The 24315-nt window shown below is 50.4% G+C and overlaps 1 protein-coding gene across 4 annotated transcripts in view; it reads left to right on the plus strand.

The window, feature by feature from the left end:
• Gnao1 (G protein subunit alpha o1) overlaps window positions 1-24315 on the plus strand; it is a 156894-nt gene that overhangs the window by 117986 nt on the left and 14593 nt on the right. For all 4 annotated transcript variants that reach the window (XM_021220872.2, XM_029532350.1, XM_029532348.1 and 1 more), the window contains exons 4-6: window positions 14280-14440; window positions 19788-19916; window positions 20682-20811. In XM_021220872.2, the coding sequence (XP_021076531.1) occupies window positions 14280-14440; window positions 19788-19916; window positions 20682-20811 (420 nt within the window). The remainder of the gene's footprint in view (window positions 1-14279; window positions 14441-19787; window positions 19917-20681; window positions 20812-24315) is intronic.

Below are 24315 nucleotides of genomic sequence, written 5' to 3' on the forward strand. Positions count from 1 at the left end.
ATCAGAGTCCTGGGTAGTGCTCCCTAATGTGAAGGGATCAGAGTCCTGGGTAAGTGCTCCCTAATGTGAAGGAATCAGAGTCCTGGGTAAGTGCTCCCTAGTGTGAAGGGATCAGAGTTCTGGGTAAGTGCTCCCTAATGTGAAGGAATCAGATGCTTTTAGCTAGATGGATGAACATGGGGTTGCATACAGTTTTTATTTCAAGTTATTTCAATGCATCAAACGTCTTTTTAGGAATCAGCAGTTGAATGGTTGCCTAGCATGGGCCAGGTTTCAAGTTCAATCCTTAACACCTCTACCCCTCAAAATCTCTGTGTAGATTTTATAGGTTATGCTACATTTCCTTTTGTCCAAAGTATGTTTAAATAGAAAGACATTTAGTAGCAGATACTAAGTGAATCATAGCTAGAGTGGAATAAAATGCAGCAGAAATTTAACAGGTGCTTAAAGGTGTGCAATTTAACACGGCATGCCTACTGTGTGCCCTGGAGTGTGCAAGGTGGAGCATGACCTTTCTTATTGCATGCCTACTGTGTGCCCTGGAGTGTTCAGGGTGGAGCATGACCTTTCTTACTGCATGCCTACTGTGTGCCCTGGAGTGTTCAGGGTGGAGCATGACCTTCTCCCTTGGGGCATGGAGAGCATGGGTGTCATGGTACTGATAGCTTGCGACTCCAGAAACCTCACCTCTCTCCCCCCGTTGATGTGTTATTTCATCTGTTTCTCTTTAACGCAAAAGAGCGATTGTGCCCAGTAACCTACAATCTTAAGGAGAGGCTGAGCACCTTGCAAGGGGACAGAAGCAAGGGAAAGAACGACATAATAGAGAGAAATATTAGTAAAGATGCCAGTGGTGTAGCAAACACCTGGATAGACCCTGCCTAGAGGGATTGGGATAGGCAGGCTCCCATCCATCCCCTCCCTCAATCCATCCCCCCCCCCCCCCCCCCAGGACATGGCCCCACCACTTCCACCAGGCCTGGGAAAACAAGACAGGCAGGCCACAGTGAGAAGCAGTGCTTTATGTGGCCTGTGATGTTGTCTCTGGAGCCAAGGGTTGGGCTTCAGAGCCCTGCTGGCCAAGGGACATTAGTGAGTCCTGTATCCTACTACATAGAGATGGAAGCGGGGTAGGGGTGGGGATACCATGGAGTGAGAGGACAGAACCTGAAGGACCTTGGAGAGTGGAGCCAGAGCCCTGGCGGCATCTTGTGGCCTGTTAAGTGGCCCTAGTGCCATGGGTGAATGGCAGCTTGAGCCAAGGCCCCTCTCCCCAAAGTGGGAAGGGCACACACACCACTGCAGCTCTGGTGCTCCTGAAGCACCAAGCTTCTCTTGTGAAGCCGAGAGCCCATCACCCTTACCCTCCAGGCCTGGACCCGCGTCGTGGCAGGGAGAAGCAGGATGCGAAGGACCAAGTGAAAAGGAAGTGATCACCCTCACTCTGGACCCCAGAAAATGTTTCCAGGCCAGTGGCATCCACTATGAAACAGCTCTACCCAGCTGCCCCTGGGCTGGCCTAGACACTACAAGGTGCTGCCTACCCCTCCTTCCTCCTTGCCACTCTAGAGCTTGGGGAGTGGGCACCCAACCCTGGCACCTCCATGGCTGCCACCTTCTACCTCACCCAGGGCAATGGGCTGCGACCTCAGCCTGACCCAGCTGGTACTCGGCCACAGCTGCTCTCTCCCTCACCTATGTTGTAGCTGATAGGACTATTAGTCATCCTGTTTTTTACACCTGTCACCACCCCACCTGCCTCATGTAAACACTGCTGGAGTCAACACACTAACCCTGGGTCCCCAGGGTAGGCACCACCCAGGCCTTCCAGGAACTCTGATCTCTTAGGGCAGTGCTGAGGAGAGCAGTGGAGACAGCAAGAGAGTCTCCCAGGGGCCAGCTTTTCCTGCAGAAGACCTGTCCCGAGGGAACAGGATAAGGCAGGCTCCCACCCACCCCTCCACTGGGACATGGCCACACCTCCTTTACCAGGCCTGGAAAGACAAGACAGGCAGACCACAGTGGAAAGCAGTGCTGTATGTGGCCTGTGGTGTTGCTCTGGAGCCAAGGGTTGGGCTCCCTACTGGCCAAGTGACATTCAAATCTTGGAACCCAATCTACATCAGTTTCTCTGATAATAAAGTAGAGGCAGTGGCAACATTTGGCGCCTTTTAAAGAAACGGAGTCCACAGGCTGGGGAGACAGCTCCATCCACACATGCACGAGAACCTGAGATCCGCTCAGCCAGTGAGCTTCTGGCTCACTGAGAGATCCTGTCTCAAAAGGACAAGGTAGAAATGGTTAAGGAAAACACGCAGTATCGACATCTGGCAACCACATGCACCCGCCTGAGACTCCCCAAGTGCTGGCCGTAGCTTCCAGCCTTCCTCTCAACCCATGAGACTGTCTGCCACCCTTCAGCAGATGGAAGCCTCAGCAGCTATACTTCCCACAGCTTACTGGAGGTCCTGTAAGATCTACTCAGAGCCCCTTGAGGCACATGCCACCAGTCTGGGAGATGGGATTGGGCCAGAGGAACAGAGTCACAAGTGTGTGGTGGCGGGGTCTAAATCAGAGAGCACATCTCTCTTCTTCAGCCTCTCAGGTTGAGTCTCAGGCAGATAGATGCTCATGCACCCATAACACCCGAGACCCAGAGACCCTGACACGGAGTGAATGAAGGGCCTCAGACTGGGAGCCTGCACCAGCCCATGGGGCCTGCTCGAATTAAAACTAAAATAGCGTCCTGCTGTCACTGTGGTTATTTTTATGGGTGCCTTCGACTTAGACTGCTTTATACAGATTCTCCATTTTCCATAGGAATATGACATTTATAAAGTACAAAGATGTGTATAAGAAAACTAGTATTAGTCACCGGCTGACGCAGGACTTGGGCAGAAGTTAGGAAGGTGTTGGGGAAAGAAAAGCCTGGTCTACCAGTTTTCAGACGTACCTAATCTGCGCTTGTGTGCGTTAGATTTTATGTGTGATTGCATTAGAGGTTAGAACTAGGAAGTTGGAGAGATGTCTCAGCAGTTAAGAGCACTGACTGCTCTTTCAGAGGACCCAAGTTCAATTCCCAGCTCTCACAATCATCTGTAACTCCAGTTCAAGGCATCCAGTATCCACGGGCACCAGGCGTGCACATAGTACGCAGACATATATGCAGGCAAAACACCCATACACATTGAAGGAGAAGGAGGAAGAAGGAGAAGAAAGGAAGAGGAGGAGGAGGAGAAGAAGGAGAAGGAGGAGAAGAAGAGGGAAGTAGTTGTTAGAATCAAGAAAGTTTTAAGTATTTCCTCATTTAAAAATTAATAGTAATTTCTGGACATAGCAGCTCTTAAGACCTAGAAGTGAGAGGCTCACTCGAGCCTGGAGGTCCATGACCAGCTCAGGCAGATAGTTAGGTACCGAGGCTGGGGAGTGACTCAGTGGTAAAGTGCGTGAGCCAGGCCTGGATTTTACTTTAGAACTACAAAAATAATAAATATGATAAACTCATTAACTGCTTATATAAATATAACTTTATGAAATTTTCCAAAAATATTTTTTTAGTATGAAGAATGACATAACTTCTTATCTTCACAGATCACGTTAAAACCTTGCCTGCAGAAGGTGGCTCCATCTGATGAGGTTTTGCACTTGATCTGCTGTGATGTGTAATGTGTTATCCTGAGTATAGAAAATGGAGTCCTTTACACAAATACATAGTTTTAAAAGGAAGAAATACTTTCCTACCCTTTTTCAGAAAATTACTCTTTAGAATTCTCCACAATATGAAGCAGCTGTGTATGTACTGTGCTGTTGCTGCTGATGCTGCTGTTAGAACTGAACCCAGGGTGGGGGAAACTCTCCCACTAAGGTGCACCTTCACCCCGCTCTCTTCACTATGGAGTGGGGTCTTACTGAGTTGTCCAGGTTGGCTCAGAAGGCTGGGTACTCCTACTCCAACCCTTTTTTCTTTTTCTTTTTACATTTATTTATTTATTTATTTATTGAAAGTGTGTCTGTGTGTGCTACATGTGTGTGCTACATGTAGAGGTCAGAGGACAACTTTTGGAAGGTGATTTCTCCTTGTACCAAGTGGGTCCCAAGGACCAAACTCAAGTTGTCAAGCTTGGCAGCAAGAACTTTGCCCACTGAACCATCTCACTGGTCCAGCGTGGAAGTGTCTGACCACTCAGATGAATGGTGCAGAAACTGGGTCTGCGAGGGGTGTCCGTGAATGATCTGGAGAGAGGCACCAGTCTGCCAAACTGTCAGCCTCACATCCTGCCTCTGCCTTCCCCATCGTGTGTGTGGAGTCCCAGAATCCATCTTTTCTCTTCCCTAATTGGGTTGCTAATATCTGCTGGCTAGGCAGCCCTAATTAAACCATTCATCTCTGTTGCTCTGTATTCGGAGGCTATGAGGTTGGCCATTATCACTTTTCTCTCTTTGACCAAGCTCTCTGTGGATAATCTGAATCCGCTCCTGTTTATTTCTTAGAAATTCTGTCTATCCGATTTGAGTTCTTTTGTCCTTTCTTAAAACACTGGGCTCAGAAGAGAGGACACAGGGCGGGAGGTAGGGGGCAGCATTATTTGAAATTTTCTGTTTCATTCACCAAAGCTGAGAAGAAGAGCGTCAGGAGGAGAACTGGAGCCCCAAAGGGTAAAGGGTTGGAGCTTTGAGCGAATACCATTACTTACTGTGCTTGGAACCTGTAGAAGCTGGGTGACACACACCACTGCCCATGAAGGTTGAACCGACTACTACTGTTGCTGCATTTGATGATCCCATCCTGCCCCCTGCCCCGCCCCACCCCGCCCCTGCACCTCCTCTTGCCTCCACCAAGTCTCTTGTACACAGTACTAGTGGGGCTCCAGATTTGCAGCTCAATCAGAAACTCTGCAGGAAGCATTTCCCCTTGCCACAGCTGCTCCACCACAGAACCCCACACTGCCTCATGAGGGAGACCAGCACCCTGTGTGAGCCCAGGCCCACCTGTGTGCCATGGGGACATCCACAGGCTGATATCTAGAAAAGGGCTGTGTGGAGGGCAGGGGTATGGGAGACCAGCAGGGGCATTGTCTTAACTGGAGAGAGAAGGCAAGGCTGTAGAATTCACCATCTTGCTGCAGGGTCTTTGGAGGGAATCATGAAGTTCCTCTCCCCCACAGTATATGCTGGACACACACAGCCCTGCAACCCCAGAGACCCTGTGAGCTGACAGTGTGCTGCAGGCACAGGTATTGCTCAGAGCCTTGAGCTCAAAGGTGAGAAGTTCTAAGTACATCTAGTTCTAGCCACCAAGTGCCTGGTCTGTCTCAATTACTGCTATTGCCAAAGACGTGCCATCACATCTAAAATGGATGGTGGTGGGTGCCACTTCTACTGAAGGCCATAAATAGATCAGGGGCCAGAAGAGCAAACCCTGCTGGGGATGGGAGGGAGCAGACTGCTGCTCCCCCTTGAAGGGCTGAGTTCTAAGGCTCGGTGTAGAGCAGAAGACTGTGAGTAAAGGACAGGGGGTTGCTTTCTCACGTGTACAGGCCTTAGCCAGATGTGGCTGGCAGTTTTCAGAATGCCACCCTAATGCTCTCTGCCTGCTGGAACTGCAGTGTCTCGGTAGGGTCTTAGCATCTGGGGTGTCTGCCCTTTGACCCATGGCTGCAAGCCAGCAGTCCAATAACAAAGCCCTGGCTCACTGGGCCAGGCCCTGCCCTGTCCAGTCTGTGGCACCCGGTTCCTCTTGTTGGTCTGTGCTCTCCTGCCCTCTGGTGGTGATGGAGACAACTGCAGCACATGGGGCAAGGTGGGGCCAATGAAGGCCTTGGCTGCAGCTGGAGAGCTGGGGGGGAGGGGGGGACGCGCGCCCATGCTCGCACTTCCATTTCACTTGGCCTCAAAGATTAGAGATGGAGGAAAACTCTGAGCGATCCAAAGCAGCTACTCAGATGGAAGGGGTTATTATTATAATTACTATGATTATTGTTATCAAGATTATCATGCCTGCCTGGAAAGTCTTGTACAAAGCAGGCTTATTTATGTCAGCTTGTTGTTTGTGTCTGAGGCACTTCATCTCTGCTCATAATAACTAGCATTTGCGGGGCTCTTTCATGCCGCAGAGCTTTGTCACATCTTCAGCCCGGCTCATCTGCACAAATAGCCTTGTCACTGGGTACCAGGAGGAGAGCAGAGGCTCTAGCCAGCTATGTGGTCTGTCCAAGGCCACTGGCAAACAGGCTCAGGGCCAGGACTTGAACCCGGGTCACCAACTGAAGATGCCTATTCCTCTCCACTGTTACCTTTTGTACCTCTGCTCTTGAGAGGTACGCCTTGCCTGCATGCCTTCAAACAATGTGTCTGGCACCTTGTAAGCTCCTGGAGCAGATGGTGTTGGGGTGGAAGATATGAGGCCAAAGTTGACTTCACTTGACCATTACCAATGCTCACCCTGGGATTCAGACAAGCATCACTACATCTCTGAGACGCTGGAGCAGAAGTCAGCATAGAGACTGCCTGTGGCCCAGCAAGTGGGAGCCAATATGCACAGTGGACAGGTCCTCACTGGGCCCTGGGAACTTACAACTCTCTCCCCTAGTGGATTCTAGCTCTAGAGACCAGCTGGAGACGACTCTGGAACAACAATCTCCCTGGGTACCAACAGGCTGTCCCACTGGCTGACCTGACATAAGATCTGAGTGCTGCTTGCAACACATGCTCAGGATCTACCCTGCAGCCCTTGGTCTCGTAGCCCATGCTTCATAGAAGGGCATCTACTATGTGCCTCCAGTTCAAGGGCATCACTACCCTGATACCACCCTGGACATTCTCTGCTCCCCAGCAAGGGCCTAAGGCAGCCTGCTTCTGGGGACCGTGGCCAAGCTGCATCCCCCCAATCTCCTGCCCACCACCCGCTGTCATGCACAGGTCTCCACAAGGAGCTGTCTAGAGCCCTGAGGTCCTTCAAAGTGATTCTCATCCACACTGCATTCTATCCGTCCATTTGTACTTCTGCATTAGGAGTAAGAACCATTTAAGCAGAAAGGGTATACTATTTAAAACAGTAAGAGTGGCCATGATGAGTTTTTTGTTATTGGTGTGATTAAAAAAAAGGGGGGGGGCGGTATCTTGCTGGTGACTTCTAGAAGCCACAGCTTCTCCCCTGACCCTAAGTAGATAAGAGCAGTGCTTGACTGTTGTTCAGCCCTCCAGTCCCAGCTGTCCCTGAGGACGGTCCTGACACCCTGGCCCTGTCACTGTGGTAGTCGTGCTCACTGCACATGCTCACAGCAGCTCAAGAGGTGGGCAAGCGCATGCCCATCCACTGAGGAGATGCTAGCCCGGCAGTCCTACGCTGTGTGTCCTGTTGTTTCACACAACGACCCTGTGGAGAAAGCAAGGATGTTGTCATCCCCATTCATAGCAAAGACACTGGACCACTGCTTACACTGGGAGCCTAGGTTGAGACCAAGTCTGGGCCCTGGGTGGGTGGCCAGGCCTTTCCACAGAGCAAGGATGGTTATAGTCTCTTTCCAGTGGGAGAAAATGCTTCTCTTCTGTTTCTGCTCTACAGCCAGCCTTGGGACAGTAGGAATAGTGACACATACAGTAAGGGGCTCCTGCCCTCAAGCCCAGGCAACCACACATCTACAAACTCCTTCCAGGACTACCAGCTGAGTTCTACTGCACTCTCCGGTCCAGCACATAGCCAGCCCCTAACACTGGTGTGTCATCCCAGCACTCGGGGAGAATAGGAGCCATTCAGGCAAGAAACTTTACAGAATGGAGATACCAAGTCCAGAGTGCTGTCCACAGTTAGAGAAGAGGGCACTCAGATGCCAGAAGAGCACTGGGGCTACAGCCACAGGAAAGAGGTCTTCACAGAAGCCGTAATTTGAGCCTGGTTGGTTAGGAGGTAGAACAGCCAGGACTATTAAGATATGAGTTCAAACATAAAGTTACCATTCAAACAGTGTGTCCCTTTAAATTTAACAAAAGAGGGGACCAGGAAACTCTGCCAGGAAGCCCAGTGGCATACATGGTTGCTGGCACAATAGAATCCAGGCACTGACTTATTTTTTCAACATTGATCTAGCCCTGTCTTGGCTGTGTCTTCATCAGTGACCACTCCACAACTCCTGCAGGCTTTAGGATTCTTTATGGATTGTTTCAACAAATATTCTGAGGTACTGTGGTTGGTTGTAAACCTAATTTGACAATATTAGTTCACCCTAAACTTTACATGGGCCAGTAGAATTATCTAGAGCATGTGTGTATGTCCCCAAATCAGAAGCTAAGGTCAGCCCCATCCACACTCAGACTGGCTTGAGGAAGGCCGTGTCTTCCTCCTGGGAACCCTGGGTTCTGCTGACAGCAGACAAGAGTGGAAATGCAGAGAACAGCATCAGCAGGAAGGGCCTGGCCAGCGGGCGAGGAAGGCGGCCTGCCTCCTGCTAGAAGCTGGCCCTTGCTGTGCCTCCTGCATTCCAGCCCAGGCAGGATCCCACAGCATCTCTAGTGATGGTAGCTCCACAAGTGTCCACTCCTAATGTCCAGGAGGCCAGACCTGGCATCTTCATCGTCTCAGGCAGCTGTGACCTCAGTCACCACAGACTGGGCGACTCAGGCAGCAGACGTGTGTTTCTCTCAATTCTGGAGTTCCAAGGTCGAGCTGCTGGCAGATTTCTCAGTCTGTGGGGCACCACTTCCTGGTTTACAGACAATCTTCTTGCTCTATCCTTGTTCCACATGGTCGAAGGGGTAAGGGTTTCTCTCTTGGGTCTCTTAGAAGGACATTAGTCCCATTCATGAAGACTCTGTCTTCGAAATCCAGTCATACCTGCATGGTGACTCCTACACCATCATCCTGGGAGTTGAGATCTCAACAGAGGAGTTTGGGAGAACTCAAACACTTGGACTGCAGCACCTCATGCATCTACCCCAAGGATAGGTCTATGCTTTGCCAGACCTTATTTTCTCTGAGCACAGCACATCTGTTCACATCTGTGACCAGCAGGAGGGCACAGTGCTGTGGAGCCATATTGGGGGAGGGGGGGAAAGGTGCTGGAGAGTGATCTTGTCTTAGGAACCTAGACAAGATGGTGGTTGGGGTGAGCCCCATTCCCTGGGGCCTGAGGGCAGTCATGTATGGCTAGGACCCATTGGTGGGGCGATCGGAGACTCTGAAGACAGGCAGGTGGATGCACTTAGTGGAACATGATGACGATGTCAGAACTTAGGAACAATGGGAAACGACCCAAGAATACAAACAGGGAGAACAGAAGCTATTCAGAAACAAACAGCTCATAAGCACTTACATTAGGTTTGGTTGTGGATACTCTGAAAACAGTTGTTGAAATATGAGAGAAATTTTGTTTTAAAATTAAAAACTAGGCCGTTGACATGATGTTAGCACAACTTGCATGCAGTTGTCAGGACCTGGATTCTTTTCAGATCACTGTCCCACCTTTCCTAAATGATGATGCCACCCAGCTGCCGGAGCTCCAGCCACCATATAGTAAGCTCCGAGAACTAGGAAGGAAGGGGGGGAGGAAAAGGTGTCCCTTCTGATTATTACTTATTCATTAATTCATTCATGCACAGTGCTAGGAAGTGAGATATGAGACTCATGGTTTCGTTAAGCATTCTATTACTGAGAAGTTTCCTCGGCCTCATGGATAATGTCTTTATTTACTTAAAAACTTTACTTATTTACTTATTTATTTATTTTATTTATTTAGTGTGCAGAGAAGAGGGGAACTTAGCATGTCTGTGGATCTCAGAGAGTAGGAGTCTCCTCCCACAGTGTGGGTCGGTCCCAGAGATCAACTACAGGTGGAAGGGACTGGCCCTGGGTCATTTCTTTAAAATGGTAACTTCTTGTTCTGCTTGAGCCTACTTCTGTTGGGGGATTTGTTGAGTGACCATCCAAACTGCTTGAATCATTAAGATGGGCACCCTTTTAGTTGTATGCCATTGTGCCCAGATAAAAATTTGGGGTTCTGCTGGGCAATGGTGGTGCACACCCTTAATCCCAGCACTTTGGAGGCAAAAGCGGGCAGAACTCTTAAGTTTGAGGCTAGCCTGGTCTACAGAGTGAGTTCCAGAACAGCCACGGCTATACAAAGAAATGTCTCAAAAACAAACAAACAAACAAAAATGGGGGTTCTTTTTCTAAAGAAGGGAGTCTTGGTGTTAGGACACCAGTGATCTCTGGCTGTGTGGTACCCATGCTGCAGAGAGCAAGACTTAGGTCCCCAGAAGCTGGTGAGGACACAGGGAAAGAATGCAAGCAGCTGTCCATGGCCTCTGTCTGGCTTCTCTGCCAGGTGGGTAGCATGAGAGGTAACTTCACAGCTAGGGCAGATGAGAGGGGACAGGGACAGACAGGGGCTAGCATGGGCCCCTCCCTCTCAGCTTCCATGGGGAGGAGGGAAAAGTCTGGACCCCTGAGCTGTGTGTGGAGAACCCTAGGACAGCCCCTACCACAGCTGCAGGCAGAAAGCATAAAATTCCACATATTCCACATCCCACATCTGGGGACAAGGTAGCCTTCTAGGGGCCCACAGCTTATCTACGTGCAGACTCTGTGTACCCCTCACATCCTCTACGCTGGGTGTGACATAGCTCTGGCCACTCGGATTGGAGAATGATTCTGACGCACCAGCAGCCTTGCCTGGCCTGCCCCATGAGCCCCTTGAGCCCTGCCCTGTTCTAAATCTGTCAATGCACTGGACTGACAGGCTCCTAGGGAAATGGGGTTTGAGGATCTTGGGAAATCTAGCTAGGTCCACTGTCTGCTCTCACAGGTAGTAAGACAGACCTAGAGAATTCAGCGATGCCCCAAGGGCAGCCAGGCCAGGCAGAGCAAGCAGAAGCACATTCCTGAGTCACACAGGTCCCGCAGCTGTTTTTAGCTTCAGGTGGAGGCTGCTCCCCCTTTTCCACCCACCCCTCCTTGAGTCATTCTGGCTGCCTGGGGCACCAAATGTCCAGACTCACCCATTTTCCAGAACGACCCTGGAAAACCAGGTTGCCTTAGTGAACACTCCCCCGGACGGTGGGGGTAATCAGGTGTTTTTAGAGACCCAGGTGTTTGGAACACTGTCCTCAAAGCGATGTATCTTGGTTGGCATGGTGGGCGTGCCCCTCCAGTCTCCTGCCAGGAGTCACTTCCTTCCTGGAGCAAGCAGGAAGAACACAGCGGACAACTTTCTCATAAACCTTAGGCAATAGCCAGGTTCGAACAAAGAAAAGAGCCACCAGTCAGACAGCAGGGCTCCAGAGAAGTCTTCGCTCCCACTCCACAGAACCTTCTGTTTGCCACAGACCCTTCAGGTGTTGAGCTCTTTCCTGTGTCTCCCACCCCAGAGGATGCTGAGGACTGTCACACCACTCACTCACTTCCCCAACTAGCTAGCTAAACGGTGTATCTGCTGGGTTTGAAAGGGCTCAAAGCAGAGCTACACAGGCAAAAATTGGAAGGCAAGATGCTGGACACTGTCTACCCAGCCCAGGCGAACCCATTAGCTTCCATTCTGACTCTCCACTGCTCCTTCCGTCTGTCCTCTAGTGACGTGTATATTGTTAGCCCAGGAATTTTCAAATGGAACAAGCTTACAAGGGTGTGTCCCCTAAGATCTGTGTCTCTCAACCTGTGATAAAGCCTCTAAAAATACAATCTTGAGAAAGAAACAGAGAAGCAATGTTCCTGGGTCCCTTAACCCCTCGGTAGCACTGGCGAACACCCATAGGTGCTATGTTACCAAGTGCCACAGCCAACACATGGAACAGCCCTCCCCTAAACTCAGCTACTTGGCTCAGAGACCTGCTATGGGTTCTGCCCTGTGTATGTATCCCAAGGCCACTGCCGGGGTGAAGGGGAGAGTTCAGGCACATTCCTGGTGGTAGCAGGGGCCCATGGTAACCAATGGAAGCAGGAAATAGGTATCCTGTTGGAATCCACACCCTGCCACCCTGTGTCATACTGAGAACCACGGGAAGTCCTGTTATCTGAGTTTCCCTCTGTTGAGAGAACTCAAATGAGGCGCCCAGACAGAGGGGGCTGGACAGATGGCTCAGCAGTTGGGAGCACTGGCTATGCCAGGGAACCCTATGCCCTCTGCTGGCCTCCATGAGCACACACATGGTACACAGATATACATGCAGGTACCTACACACATAAAATAATAATTTCTAGAAAGGAGGTAGGGTTCTGTACAGAGTAAGAAACACTCTCAGGGAGTGCAAGTGGCCAGTGGCCATGGGAAGGAACTGCTGTATCAACTCACACTCCAGACAGCTTCATACTGATCCTCATGTCTCTAGGACTGACTGCCTTTCCAGATGGTGTCAACAGACCCATTTGAATCAACTCTAAAGGGAATAAAGAGAGGAGACAGTAGTCTTTGTTCTGTACCAGAAAGTCTTCCTAAGTAGAAATCTTACAAATCTTACAAGGTTTGATCCCCGTCCACCCTTCTCCCATATCTGTCTTTCTCTGAGACAGTCTTGATGTGTGGTCCTAACTGGCCTGAAACCACCTGCCTGCCTCACAAATTCTGAGCTTGCAGATAGAGCGGTATCTATTATTATTATTATTATTATTATTATTATTATTATTATTATTCCAATAGTGCAGAAGGCATGTCTCCTCCACCTATGGCCCACGTTTCAACTCAGATCCCATTATCCTGGCCAGTGTCCAGGAGCCCCAGTTGCAGTCCCCAGTTTTATAAGCTTCTGGTGAGGAAAGACCATTCCGAATGACCCGCCAGCCTAATTCCTCACTAGCTAACTAACACTGTAGCCGCAGCTTTGGAAAGCAGGAGACACATTCTGACTACAGGGTAGAGAAATGGACAGAAACTGAGGAAGCAGCCAATCATACTGTTGTCATAGCTCAGGTGATTGTGAAGGTCTAAGCAAGCAGTGTGTATGTGTGTGTGTGTGTGTGTGTGTGTGTGTGTGTGTGTGTGTGTGTGTGTGTGTGTGCGTGNTGTGTGTGTGTGTGTGTGTGTGTGTGTGTGTGTGTGTGTGTGTGTGTGTGTGTGCGTGCGTGACTGTCCTTGGTAAGCCGTACAGAGCTGCTGGTGTGTGCACAGCTGTGGCAAAAGAGTAGCCCTGTGGCTCCCAAGAGCCTTTGCGACAATAGTGTTCATACGCTTATTCTAAATTCTTATCACCTCTGAAAACAAGTGAACCCTGCGTGTTCCTTAGCTGAGGAGTGGGCTTGAGGAGCCTGTGGATTACCCAGGACTTTCCCTGTCAAGAACTTTGGTCTCTACTCATGTGCCTTAAGCGCATTCAGCTGTGCCCCTCAGATGAGGGGCAGGAGCAAGCCTGGATGCTACTGGTCATCTCTTCCCACTCCTGGATTGCATAGCAGGCCTGATGGCCGCAGAGCACAGAGAACTGAGTACAAATAAGAAAACTTACATTTTAAGCTGGGCATGGTGGCATACACATGTAATCTCAGGACCAAGCTGAGGTGGGAAAGTCAGGAGTTCAAGGCCAGCTGGTATTACACAGCAAGACCCAAGTAAAACATTTAAGGGCCAAGTTCTTGTGATTCAGTCAGTATTGATATGAGTTTTAAGCATCTATGGGAGGATTCGCTTCACATACCTGTAAAGTGTAACTCCACCCAGGTCCAGTCCCTAAGCCAAGAAGAGTTCTCAAATAACCAGACCCTTTCCCAGGTAGAGACAAGTTCCAAGGACTTGCTCCCTGATAAGAAAATAGGAAATTACATCTCTAGCCCAAGAAGACATGCTTTAAAATATTATTCCTCTGCCCAAGGGGGAAATAAATCCTGTGCAAAAGCCTCGTTTTCAGACAGATGGAAGTAGAGGAGTTTGGGGAACAGGAATATCGAGAGCTGAGCCTGAGCATGGCGTTTGTTACTCCAGAGCAGTACTCCCCAAACTTCCTAATGCTGCGAACCTTTAATACAGTTTCTCATGTTGTGGTGATCCCAACCATAAAATTGTTTCCATTGCTACTCCATAACTGTGGTTTTGCTAACAGTTGTGCATTGCAATGTAAATACCTGTGTTTTCCCATCTTCTTAGGCGACTCCCATGAAAGGGTCTTTTGACCCCAATAAGGAGGCCAAGGCCCACAGTTTGAGAATCTCTTTTCTAGAGCTTTCTTGAAGCAGGGGCCATTTGCAATGCCTGAGCATGCAGGCACTGAGTGGTATCTTGGCATGGGCCAGCTACCCTGGTAGACATTGCATTGGAAGCCTCACCGAGGTCTCAGGGCAATGTGTCCCTCTGTCCCTGCAGGCGGACTCCAAGATGGTGTGTGACGTGGTGAGTCGTATGGAAGACACTGAACCGTTCTCTGCAGAACTTCTTTCTGCCATGATGCGACTCTGGGGTGACTCAGGGATCCAGGAGTGCTTCAACCGATCTCGGGAGTATCAGCTCAATGACTCTGCCAAATAGTAAGTGCACAGGCAGACTGGAGGCTGGAGGGGGATGCGGGCACAGGGATGGGAGGCTGGGGGGCTGGTGAGAAGGGAAAGATTCTGGCTAAGATACAAACCCCAGGCAGTGGCATCAGGGAGGGACAAGGACTTTACTTCCTATGTCCAGGATGAGGAAGAGGTCAGGGAAGGGAGAAAACAAAGAGACAACCACACAGGAAGTTTCTTTCTGGAGGATGGGACCCTGGTCACCACCTGTGATGGGTTAAATATGCCTGGCACATGGGAAGTGGCACCATTAGGAGGTGTGGCCTTGTTGAAGTAGGTGTGGCCTTGCTGGAGGAAGTGTGTAGGCAGGCTTTGAGAGCCTGTAGTGCTCAAGCTCCGCCCTAGTGGAGTACCTCCTTGTGGCTGATCTTGCATCTTCAAAGCAAGATGGAGAACTCTCAGTTCTTCCTTGTCTGCTTGCACACTGCCATGCTTTCTACTATGATGGTAGTGGACCAAACCTCTGAAACTGTAAGCCAGCCCCAATTAAATGTCCTTTATAAGAGTTGCCTTGGTCATGGTGTCTCTAGCAATAAACTCTCCTCTCCTGGCCCATGTCTGTACTCCACAGAGGAGTTTCAGACTAGCAGGTAAGATTCATTTCTTCTAAAAAGCTCCAGGCCACAAGTAGGAATCAAGAACTATAGAGGAGCCAGGTGTGGTAGAAGACACCTTTAATCCCAACACTCAGGAAACAGAAGCAGGTAGATCCTTATGAACTAAGGGCCAACTTGATCTACAGAGAATTCCAGGCCAGCCAGGGCTATATGGACAAATCCTATCTTAAACAACAAAAACACATACACAAGAAATGACAACAAAAATATACAGGCAGAAAACCATACAGACAATGTCTGTCTTGTGTTTCTAAGAAAACTATAGACTTGGGCTGAGCTTTAGTATGAACACTTGCTTAGTACATGTTGGACCCCGAACAGTATTTAACACCACAAAAATAAATTTCTGAAATATGTGTGAAATGTTACAAGCAAATTCATTACTTTATGTGTTTTTGTAAAACTTTTTATTTTTTTATTTGCTTTGCTTTGTTTTGAGAGGTGGGGTCTTATATAACCCAGGCTAGCCCCAGACCCTCTATGCAGCTGATGATGACCTTGAACCCCTTATTTTCCTAATTCTGCCCCCAAGTGCTGGTATCACCGCCACTCTCAGATATCTTCTAACTTTAAAGTAAAAAATATGAAATAAGTAGTTCTCAGTCAAGAAACAGACTAAATAAGCTAGCATATCTTTGAGTATTGTTCTGTAACTAGATAAGGAGGAAGAAAAAAGGGAGGTAGGGGCAGAGACGATGAAGAGAAATGGGGAGCCATAAAAGCCACAGCTGAGGAAGTGTCTCGGCCCTTCCTGTGGCACGAGGGTGGCAGCCAGCTGAGCTTTGCCACCCTCTCCCCTTGGATGACTCTAGAGTCCTGGGATGATGACACTTGGGTTGTATCTTGGCATTGAGGGTGCCTAGTTTTTGTAATCTTGTACCCCGGCTTTCCAGAAGAGTTTATAGTGAGCTGCTGTGGGCTTTACCCAGTGTTGAAGGATATGTGTGACTCACATTGTCCCTGTGCTTCTCAGCCTGGGATCTGATTCTGGAGGCATTTGTCACTGTCAGCACTAGGGGATGGTGCTCCAGGCACTCAGAAGCCGGAAACAATGCTAGACATCCTACACTGGACAGGACAGGACAGCCCCAGAACATCTGGCGCAAACTGGTCAACCAGTACAAAACACCAATAGTATTGAGATTAACAAACCATGATCTCTAGGTAAGGTGAAAGCTGCTTGCTTGGGAAGTGGAGGCACAACGGGAGCAAGTTTGAGGCTAGCCTGGTCTATACAGTGAGCCCTTGACTCAATCTAAAACTGTTTAAAAATCTAAAACTGCAATCTGTATTATGCTAATATAGCCAGCCTGACCCAACAGAGCAGCCCTCACTAATGACATGTGGGCTTCCCAGTGGCTGTGGTGGCAGCTAACAACCTAGGGACCTATCTTCATTAGTAACTTCATTGCTGTGAAGAGACAGGGCTGGCCTGCAGTTTCAGAGGTTTAGTCCATTCTCATGATGGCAGGGTGAATGGCAGCATGCAAGCAGACATGGTGCTGGAAGAGCTGAGGATTCTACATCTTTATCTGAAGTCAGCCATGGGGGACTAGAGTCCACACTGGGCAGAGCTTGAGCATACACTACCTCAAAGCCACACATCCAACATTTCTTCCAACTAGACCACAACTACTCCAACAAGACCACACCTCCTAATAGTACCACTCCCTATGGGCCAAGCACTCAAACCCATGCGTCTGTGGTGGCCATTTCTATTCAGACAGCCACAGGACCAGAGTTAAGACCAAGAACCTCTTCCCATTTCACATACGTGCATGGGATTGTACATAGACAGCTATCTAAGGTAGGCTGTGGCTACCCAGGTCACCAAGCCTGTGAGTTCTCAGGGACACCTCTGTGAGTAGAGATCCAAACTCCCTGTACACTCAGATCATAGGCCTGAGAACGACCCCCCCAACCAGATGGAGCAGTCTCAGTCAGCTCCCTCCAGGACCTCCAGGCTGGCCCTGAAGGCTAGAGATTCACTGCCCACCTGTCCCCTGCAGGTCCCCAAGTTAGGGTTGACATCTCTTCCAGGAGAACTGTCAGGGGCCCCAGAGGGCCTACTGGCCTCAGCCTGTCTTCTGGCGGTCCACCAAATATTCCTCTGAAATTTTACCATTTTATTAAACCTAAAGTGAATCCCTTGCAAAAACATCTCAAAAACAGAGTAGGAGCCGGATGGTGGTGGCACATGCCTTTAATCCCAGCACTTGAGAGGCAGGGGCAGGCGATTTCTGAGTTCAAGGCCAGCCTGGTCTACAAAGTGAGTTCCAGGACAGCCAGGGCTATACAGAGAAACCCTGTCTCGAAAAAAAAAAAAACAGAATAGGGTATGAAATGAACAGCAGTCCCCTCCCCCACACACACACTCACTCACACACACACTTACATACCCCATACACACCCATATATACTCACACTCATACATACTGTCACACTCTCAAACACATATACACTTACATACACACACACACACACTCACATACACCCACACACTCACTCACATATGCACATACTGTCACACACTTACACATAGATATATCCTTACATACACATACACTTACATACCTATGCATGCACACACATCTGCGCACACACACACTCATACACACTGTCACACACTCACACACATACATACATACATACACACACTCACATGCACACACACACACACACACACACATGCACACATGCACCGCCTGTCACCACTCTCTTCAGCTATATTTATTTATATACTCATCCTGCTTCAGCCAGTATTTCCTTACTCTTACCTTGAAAAATGGAGTCCAGCTCACCTTCTTTCCACACCCTCCCACCACTTCTGGTTTTCTGCTCTGAATCTCCCCACCCAGGCGCATTCTTTGACTCTCCTTTGACACATTCTCATGGTCATGTATCCTGTGCTCCCCACCTGGAAGAAAGCTGACAGGAAGATGGAGAGGGGAGACAGACACGCAGACTGTTAAGGGTAGAAGGACCTCAGGTGCAGCTTTGCCTTGTCTTGTCTTGCCATATATCCCACGTTTACCTAGAATGTATGGTATAGCTCAGACAGGCTTCCAACCTCTCCATCCTTCTGCATCAGCCTCTTGGGTTCTAGGACTAGGATGCCTCCACATCTTGCTTTCATAAATGCTATTTGGGGTCCTGTTGTGTGCTTTTAGGAGTTAAACTGACCCTGATAAGGCTGTGAAATCACACAGCTCCAGGAAAAGCCATTAACATCCTAAATCCCCAATTAATCACCATACCATACCACCCCACCCCAGCCCTGCCCATTGTAGACCCCAGCCAGGCTCAGGCCTGTTTCTAGACTGCTGTCCTGGCCCTTGCTCTCTGGGTGAGCATAAGACTTCTTTACCTTACATGAGACCCTTCCACATCAATCATTAAGCAAGAAAATGTCATATGAACCTGCCTGCAAGCCAATCTTAGGAAGTCTTTTTCTTAATTAAGATTCCCTCTTCCCAAATATGTCTCGATTTGTGTCAAGTTGAAAAAAAAAAAAAAAACAACCAGCATACATGGTTTTGGAGGCTTTGATGAGATTCAGCTAGCATAAAGTGAGACCAGGGGCCAGCTTGTATGTTCAGAGAACGTTACCCCTCCGAGGTAGGAATAGCAAGACAAAGGAAAGGGTCCCCCAGGCCTGGTGTCCAGCAGGATCGTGAGATTAGCCTGAAAGAATGGGCCATTAGTAGCTATGGTCAAGGAGAGTCGGCCACTGAGGACTGAGCATAAAACCTTCCCAGATATACTCTGGCCTTCTAAGGAACCCGGATGGGTCCAATATCACGGACCTATTCTGCTGCCTCAGCTTCTTCCCTTGACCACCCCCACTCTGCCTCCCACTAAGAGCATTTGGAGAACCCTGATTCCAACGATCCAGGCTCCAGGGAAGTCCTACCACTGCTTGCCTGAGGTAGACCCCCCCTCACACCCCGATCCCCACTTACAAAAGCATCAAATGGGAAGAGGCACACAGACCTCTTAGTAAAAAAGAAGAAAGTATCAATGGTAGACAGATGCTCAGAGCCTCTCAAAGTACCATAGAGATCTAAGAATGAAGACTCTGGAGCCATGGGACTGTCCTGCACTGAGCCTCGGATTTTTTAATGTGTCAAGCAGTGCATTTGGCACAGAGAATGCGAAGATGGAACATGAATACATGTAAAGAATAGAACCTAAGACTGGAGGGGTGGTTCAGTGGTTAAGAGCACTGGCTGTTCTTCCAGAGGACACAGGTTCAATTCCCAGCACTTACATGGTAGCTCACAACTATCTGTGACTCGAGTTCCAGGGGATCTGAAATATTCTCTGGCGTCTGTGGTACACATGCATGTGGTGCACAGACATACAGACAGACAAAACATACACATACTGTAAAAGGAAACATATTCAAAAGAGTAGATGCTACCTATTAGCCATTATTATTTTTCAATGAAGACATAACAGCACTGTGCTGTGTACTTGCTAGTCTCATTTGCTGGGTCTTTGTGCCCAGCTCCTTTGAGTCTGAATAAGAGGACCTTAGAGACAGCCAGTCCAAGACCCTCAGGCTCTCTCTTGCTTGTCTCCACATCCATTGATCCCACAGTCAACCTTGCAAAGGCTATGGCTGATACCAGACTCTAAAGGTAGTGAGCCTAGGACAGGGCCCAGGTCCATGGACTCTTGTGTGTTGTCATCCCCAGCTACCTGGACAGCCTGGATCGGATTGGAGCCGCTGACTACCAGCCCACTGAGCAGGACATCCTCCGAACCAGGGTCAAAACAACCGGCATCGTAGAAACCCACTTCACCTTCAAGAACCTCCACTTCAGGTGAGGCCTAAGGAGATGGATGGGCCCTGTGGCGATGGGCCTGGGGATGTGGCAGAGAGATGTTCATGCCCTCCCTGCCTCACCTCATCTGGATAGCCAGGTAGTGTCTTGCCTCAAGGATTTTCTCATTTGGGTACTTGGTTTCTGCCAAGTTCAAAGGCTAAAAGCAGCAGGTGGCTTGCTTAAGAGCCCCCTGGAAGGGAACATGGCGGTAAGCCTGAACCAGGTGGGTAAGCCCAAGCCATGCCTGGGAGACCAGAGCTCATGATAATCTCAAAGCTAGAGAGGCTGAGAGAGCAGCTCTCCCGCTCACGTGCTGGAGAGCCTGGAGAGGGTGAGGTCTTAGGAAAAAAACAAAAACAAAAAAAACACGTTTTCCCCAGACACAGGCTCTGAGGGCCTAAGAACAAGGGCCTGAACTGTGCTGCTGCCAGGTTTTCAGGACTGTCCGGGAGGATATTGTCTCCCAAGAGTAACCTTCATGTGCTAAGTAAGGCCTGGTGACCCATTCTGACTTCTAGGTCTGGTGTCTTGATACCAGGTGAAACTAGGAGACAGAGAGGTGAGGCAGGACTTTGAGTCAGTCTCTTTGCGCACATAGTTCAGTTATGGGACAGGTCTCACAGGTGGTGAGAGCTGCCTGCAGTCCCCAGGGGCTGCATCCAGTCCCCAGGGTGGCAGTGGCTCATCTGTCAGTCTGCTTCCCACTCTCACCTCTAGCTCCCAGGCATCCCCATCCTCACAGCTTTCCCTGCCTCCCTGCAGGCTGTTTGATGTTGGGGGCCAGCGATCTGAACGCAAGAAGTGGATCCACTGCTTTGAGGATGTCACGGCCATCATCTTCTGTGTCGCACTCAGCGGCTATGACCAGGTGCTCCACGAGGACGAAACCACGGTGAGTGACCTCAAGTGAAAGCTGGCCATAGACCAAGTCAGCAGTCAGAGTCCTCGGGCCTCACAGACGGGCTAGGCCAGGCACCCTTGCCTAGTCTGTATTGCCAAGGGAGGCCAGTGCGGCAGAAGCAGCTAGGGATCTCCTGCTGCAGTTTATATACGAATTCACTACAAATAACATATCAGAGTTGGGGTCTTGGCTAGGAAGCACCTTGTTAGTAAACAATGGAGCCACAGAGCTGTCAGACCAAAAGAAAGAAAGAAAGAGAAGGAGAGAGAGAGAGAGAGAGAGAGAGAGAGAGAGAGAGAGAGAGAGAGAGAGAGAGAGAGAGAAGACTGCAGCCGAGCAAAGGCATACACACAACAGGAAAGATGGTTTTTGCTTGTCTGCCCTTCCCGGGGTACTGGCCAACTGGAGAGGTATGGGGCTGCTTGGCCAAGGACACCAAGATCGGAAGCATACTGATGAGTGTCAAGTGTGGCTTTGGGCTTTCTCTGCCTCTGGCTTGAGAGGGGGCCCTTGCCTGCCTTCCCCTTGGCCTCATCCTGGCTCTGCTGCCTATTGGTATACTGCTAAATTCAGGCAGTGACTTTTCTGCCTGGGTTCCTGTCATGTGAAAGGTGGACAGTAATAGCGCCAGCCTTGTCTAAGGCTGCTGATCATGGAGACGTTTCTGGCTTAGCATTGGCCAGCACGTGGGTGTGTGATCACTGGTGAATGCCATGAGCCAGATACATCCACTGAGCTTATCGCATTTGGAGTTTAAGCCTATGAGTCCGTGGGCCTGTTCACAGGGCCTGGAAAAGGGACCAGGCCTCAAGCATGCCCTACCCAGTCATGGGAGACAAGCCTGCTTCAGAAAGCGGGGCTTGTGGCTGTGGGCTCACCCTGAGCCTTTAGGATCGGCACCAAGGGTCACTGGAGGGTTTGTAAGCAGGGTAGCCTTGAACAAGGCCTGTCTTCCTTATGAGTCCGATTTGTTTACCAGCCCAGTCACTGCTGGTGTGTGTGCAGGGTGTGGATGAGCGTTGGGATATGTGCTGTGAGGGAACATTGCCGGCAGAGGAGGACCCGCCGTCTTGAGTGCCTCTGGGCCAAGCTGCTGCTTGGAGGGCTGGTCCAGACTTTCATCACGTGCTCGCTGGGATTCAGTGTTGTCCCTCGCAGTGGCTGTGGCAGGCAGTGGTCTAGTTCCAAGCCCCAGTGTGGGGTGCGGGAAAACATGCCCTCGATTGCTCTTGAACGCCAGACTCTGTGACTACCCTCTCTGTTAGTACATCCTTCTGATCAACTGACCCAGTAGGCTCCCCACAACTATGGGCCACTTCTGTGCCACTAGAGCTATTCTTGGGTTCTTGCCCTTGGCCTGTCTTTTCTCCTGGCCACATCTGGAAGTGGATGCTATACCCACCATGGAATTGAAAACGAGTCAAGGCTGGGAAACTCTTCCCACTGGAGCACGGCCTCTTCTTCGAGCCTGCCCTGCCGGAACCAAGGCCTGGGACTTGAGGCCAGGCCCTCAGTGGTCCCCAGAGCACAGAATAACCTAAGGGACTGTCCAGTGGACACCGAGCCTCTTGGCCTCAGGTCTCCAGGTTGGGGGTAGCCAGCCCTACCTGCCTCACTGTAAGCTTCTCAGTGGCCCTGAAGCTCTGTCCTCCAGGGTTTGTCCTGACCTGACTACTCTCTCAGCCCTTCCCCAGCCTCCAGCTCATCCCCCATTTTTCTTGCTTTCCTCCACAAGGGATGGAGGTAAGAACCTTGGGGAAGGAAAAACATATGAGCCAAAGTCAGAAGCAAGCTGTTCCCAGCATTCTCCTAACCCCCAGGCTGGCCGCCCGACAGCCAGGGAAGAGCATCGAGTCTCTGGGAAACAAGGGTTGCCTTCCAACTGCCCCGGTCCGCAGCCGCAGCTCCTGGGTGTAATGGCGATGAACTAATATGATTGCTGTGGAAGTAGTGGTCGTCGGAAGGGGTGGGGGTGGGGAATGTGTGTGAGATGGACAGTTTGGATTCAGATGGATCCAATCCGAGGCCTGGCATCATGCCTGCCAGCTGTGTGACCGTGCATAATTGCCACGCCTTCCTCAGTCTGGGCTGTGGGGCGATGGTGGTAAGACTGCCTCATGGGCTAAGAGCTGGAGATGCTGTCTGTGCAGACACTTCTCAGTAAAAGGCAGTTCTACTCCCGCGTCCAGATGATGTAGCCAGGGGACAGGTGGTAGCATATGGATGCTCTCCCCTGGAGAGGCAAGATGTAGGCGCCAATTACCCAATCCTCGGCCTTCCCCGAAGCCAGCTCTGCACTTCCCTCTCTGGCCTGTGGGGAAAGGTGGAAAGACAAAGATGTCTGGAGGCAGCTCCTGGAGCTAGGCCAGGAAGGCCCTGCGGTTAGTGGCTGCCCACCACCGGACCAGCCACCCTGCCCGCTGCACCCTGGGACCCCGCGGGCTCATCTTGTCCTCGTACCTGCTCTCTGCGCCACCCAGCCAGGCCACAGGCTGCCACAGCTTCTCCACCACTCCTGCCACGAGCGCCTGCAGGGCCTTTTCTTACCAAAGCAAGGCCAAAACCATGGGCAGATTCTGAGAGACCCTCCAAGCCCGGCAGGTATGAAGCGCCTCCCTCTGATCAAATGTGAGCTAAGAGTTGAAAGCAGCAGGTTCTCAGGGCCCCGCTGGGTGACTTTGCTGTGAATGCTGGCCCCAGGCCTGTGCTCCATGCTGGCTTGTGAGCTGAGGCTGTCCTCCCCACACAGCCTCCTTCCTTCCCTGGCCACACAGCGCCCACCCCTGTGGGTGCCTCCCACAGCTGCCCTGGACTTCCTGGGTCTGAGAAGGATTGGATCGATTTTTCAGGATTGCTCTTTTTTCTTCTCTTGTGTTTGCCATTGAGTTTTTAGCTTCCTTTCAGTTTTAATCTGTTTTGCTGAGTTTCTTCTCCGGGCTCTCCTGGCCCCTCCTCTGAGAAACCAGCCCCAACTCCCAGCTTTCCCAGAGAGAGCTTCCCTCAGCCCAGCCATAGCCCAGTCATCCAACAAAGTCACCCAACCAACCAAGGCCACAGCAACATCACCCCCGAGACGCTGTCCCCTGGTATCTGCTTCCAACTCGGGATTAATTCGAGGACCTCGCTCCTCGGTTAATGTTGTTCAACTGAATGCGTGCACCCTCCTGACCTCGCTGGCAAAAAATGAATGAGACCCCGGTAGAGAAGTCTGCATGACCCACGATTTCGTGTAGACATGTTGGATGGTGGTTGCACCCCTGTCCTCTACGTGCATGGTGCATGTCCTCTCCAGGGACTGCAGCCTCTGCGGTGTCCTCACCGCCCTGCCCAGGCCGGCTCTCTCTGAAAGGGACAGCACTCCTGACCCACCCCGGCTCCATCCAAACCTGCCTGTGTGTGGAATGAAGCAGGGACATGTCCTGTTTGTCTCTGTCCCCAGTAATGCACTAAGAGCATTGGTGGCCCAATCCCTCTGCTTGTCTCGCTGTGTCCTAG

This window comes from Mus pahari, chromosome 20 (genome assembly GCF_900095145.1).
Source record: "Mus pahari chromosome 20, PAHARI_EIJ_v1.1, whole genome shotgun sequence".
In the NCBI taxonomy this organism is placed as follows: domain Eukaryota; kingdom Metazoa; phylum Chordata; class Mammalia; order Rodentia; family Muridae; genus Mus; species Mus pahari.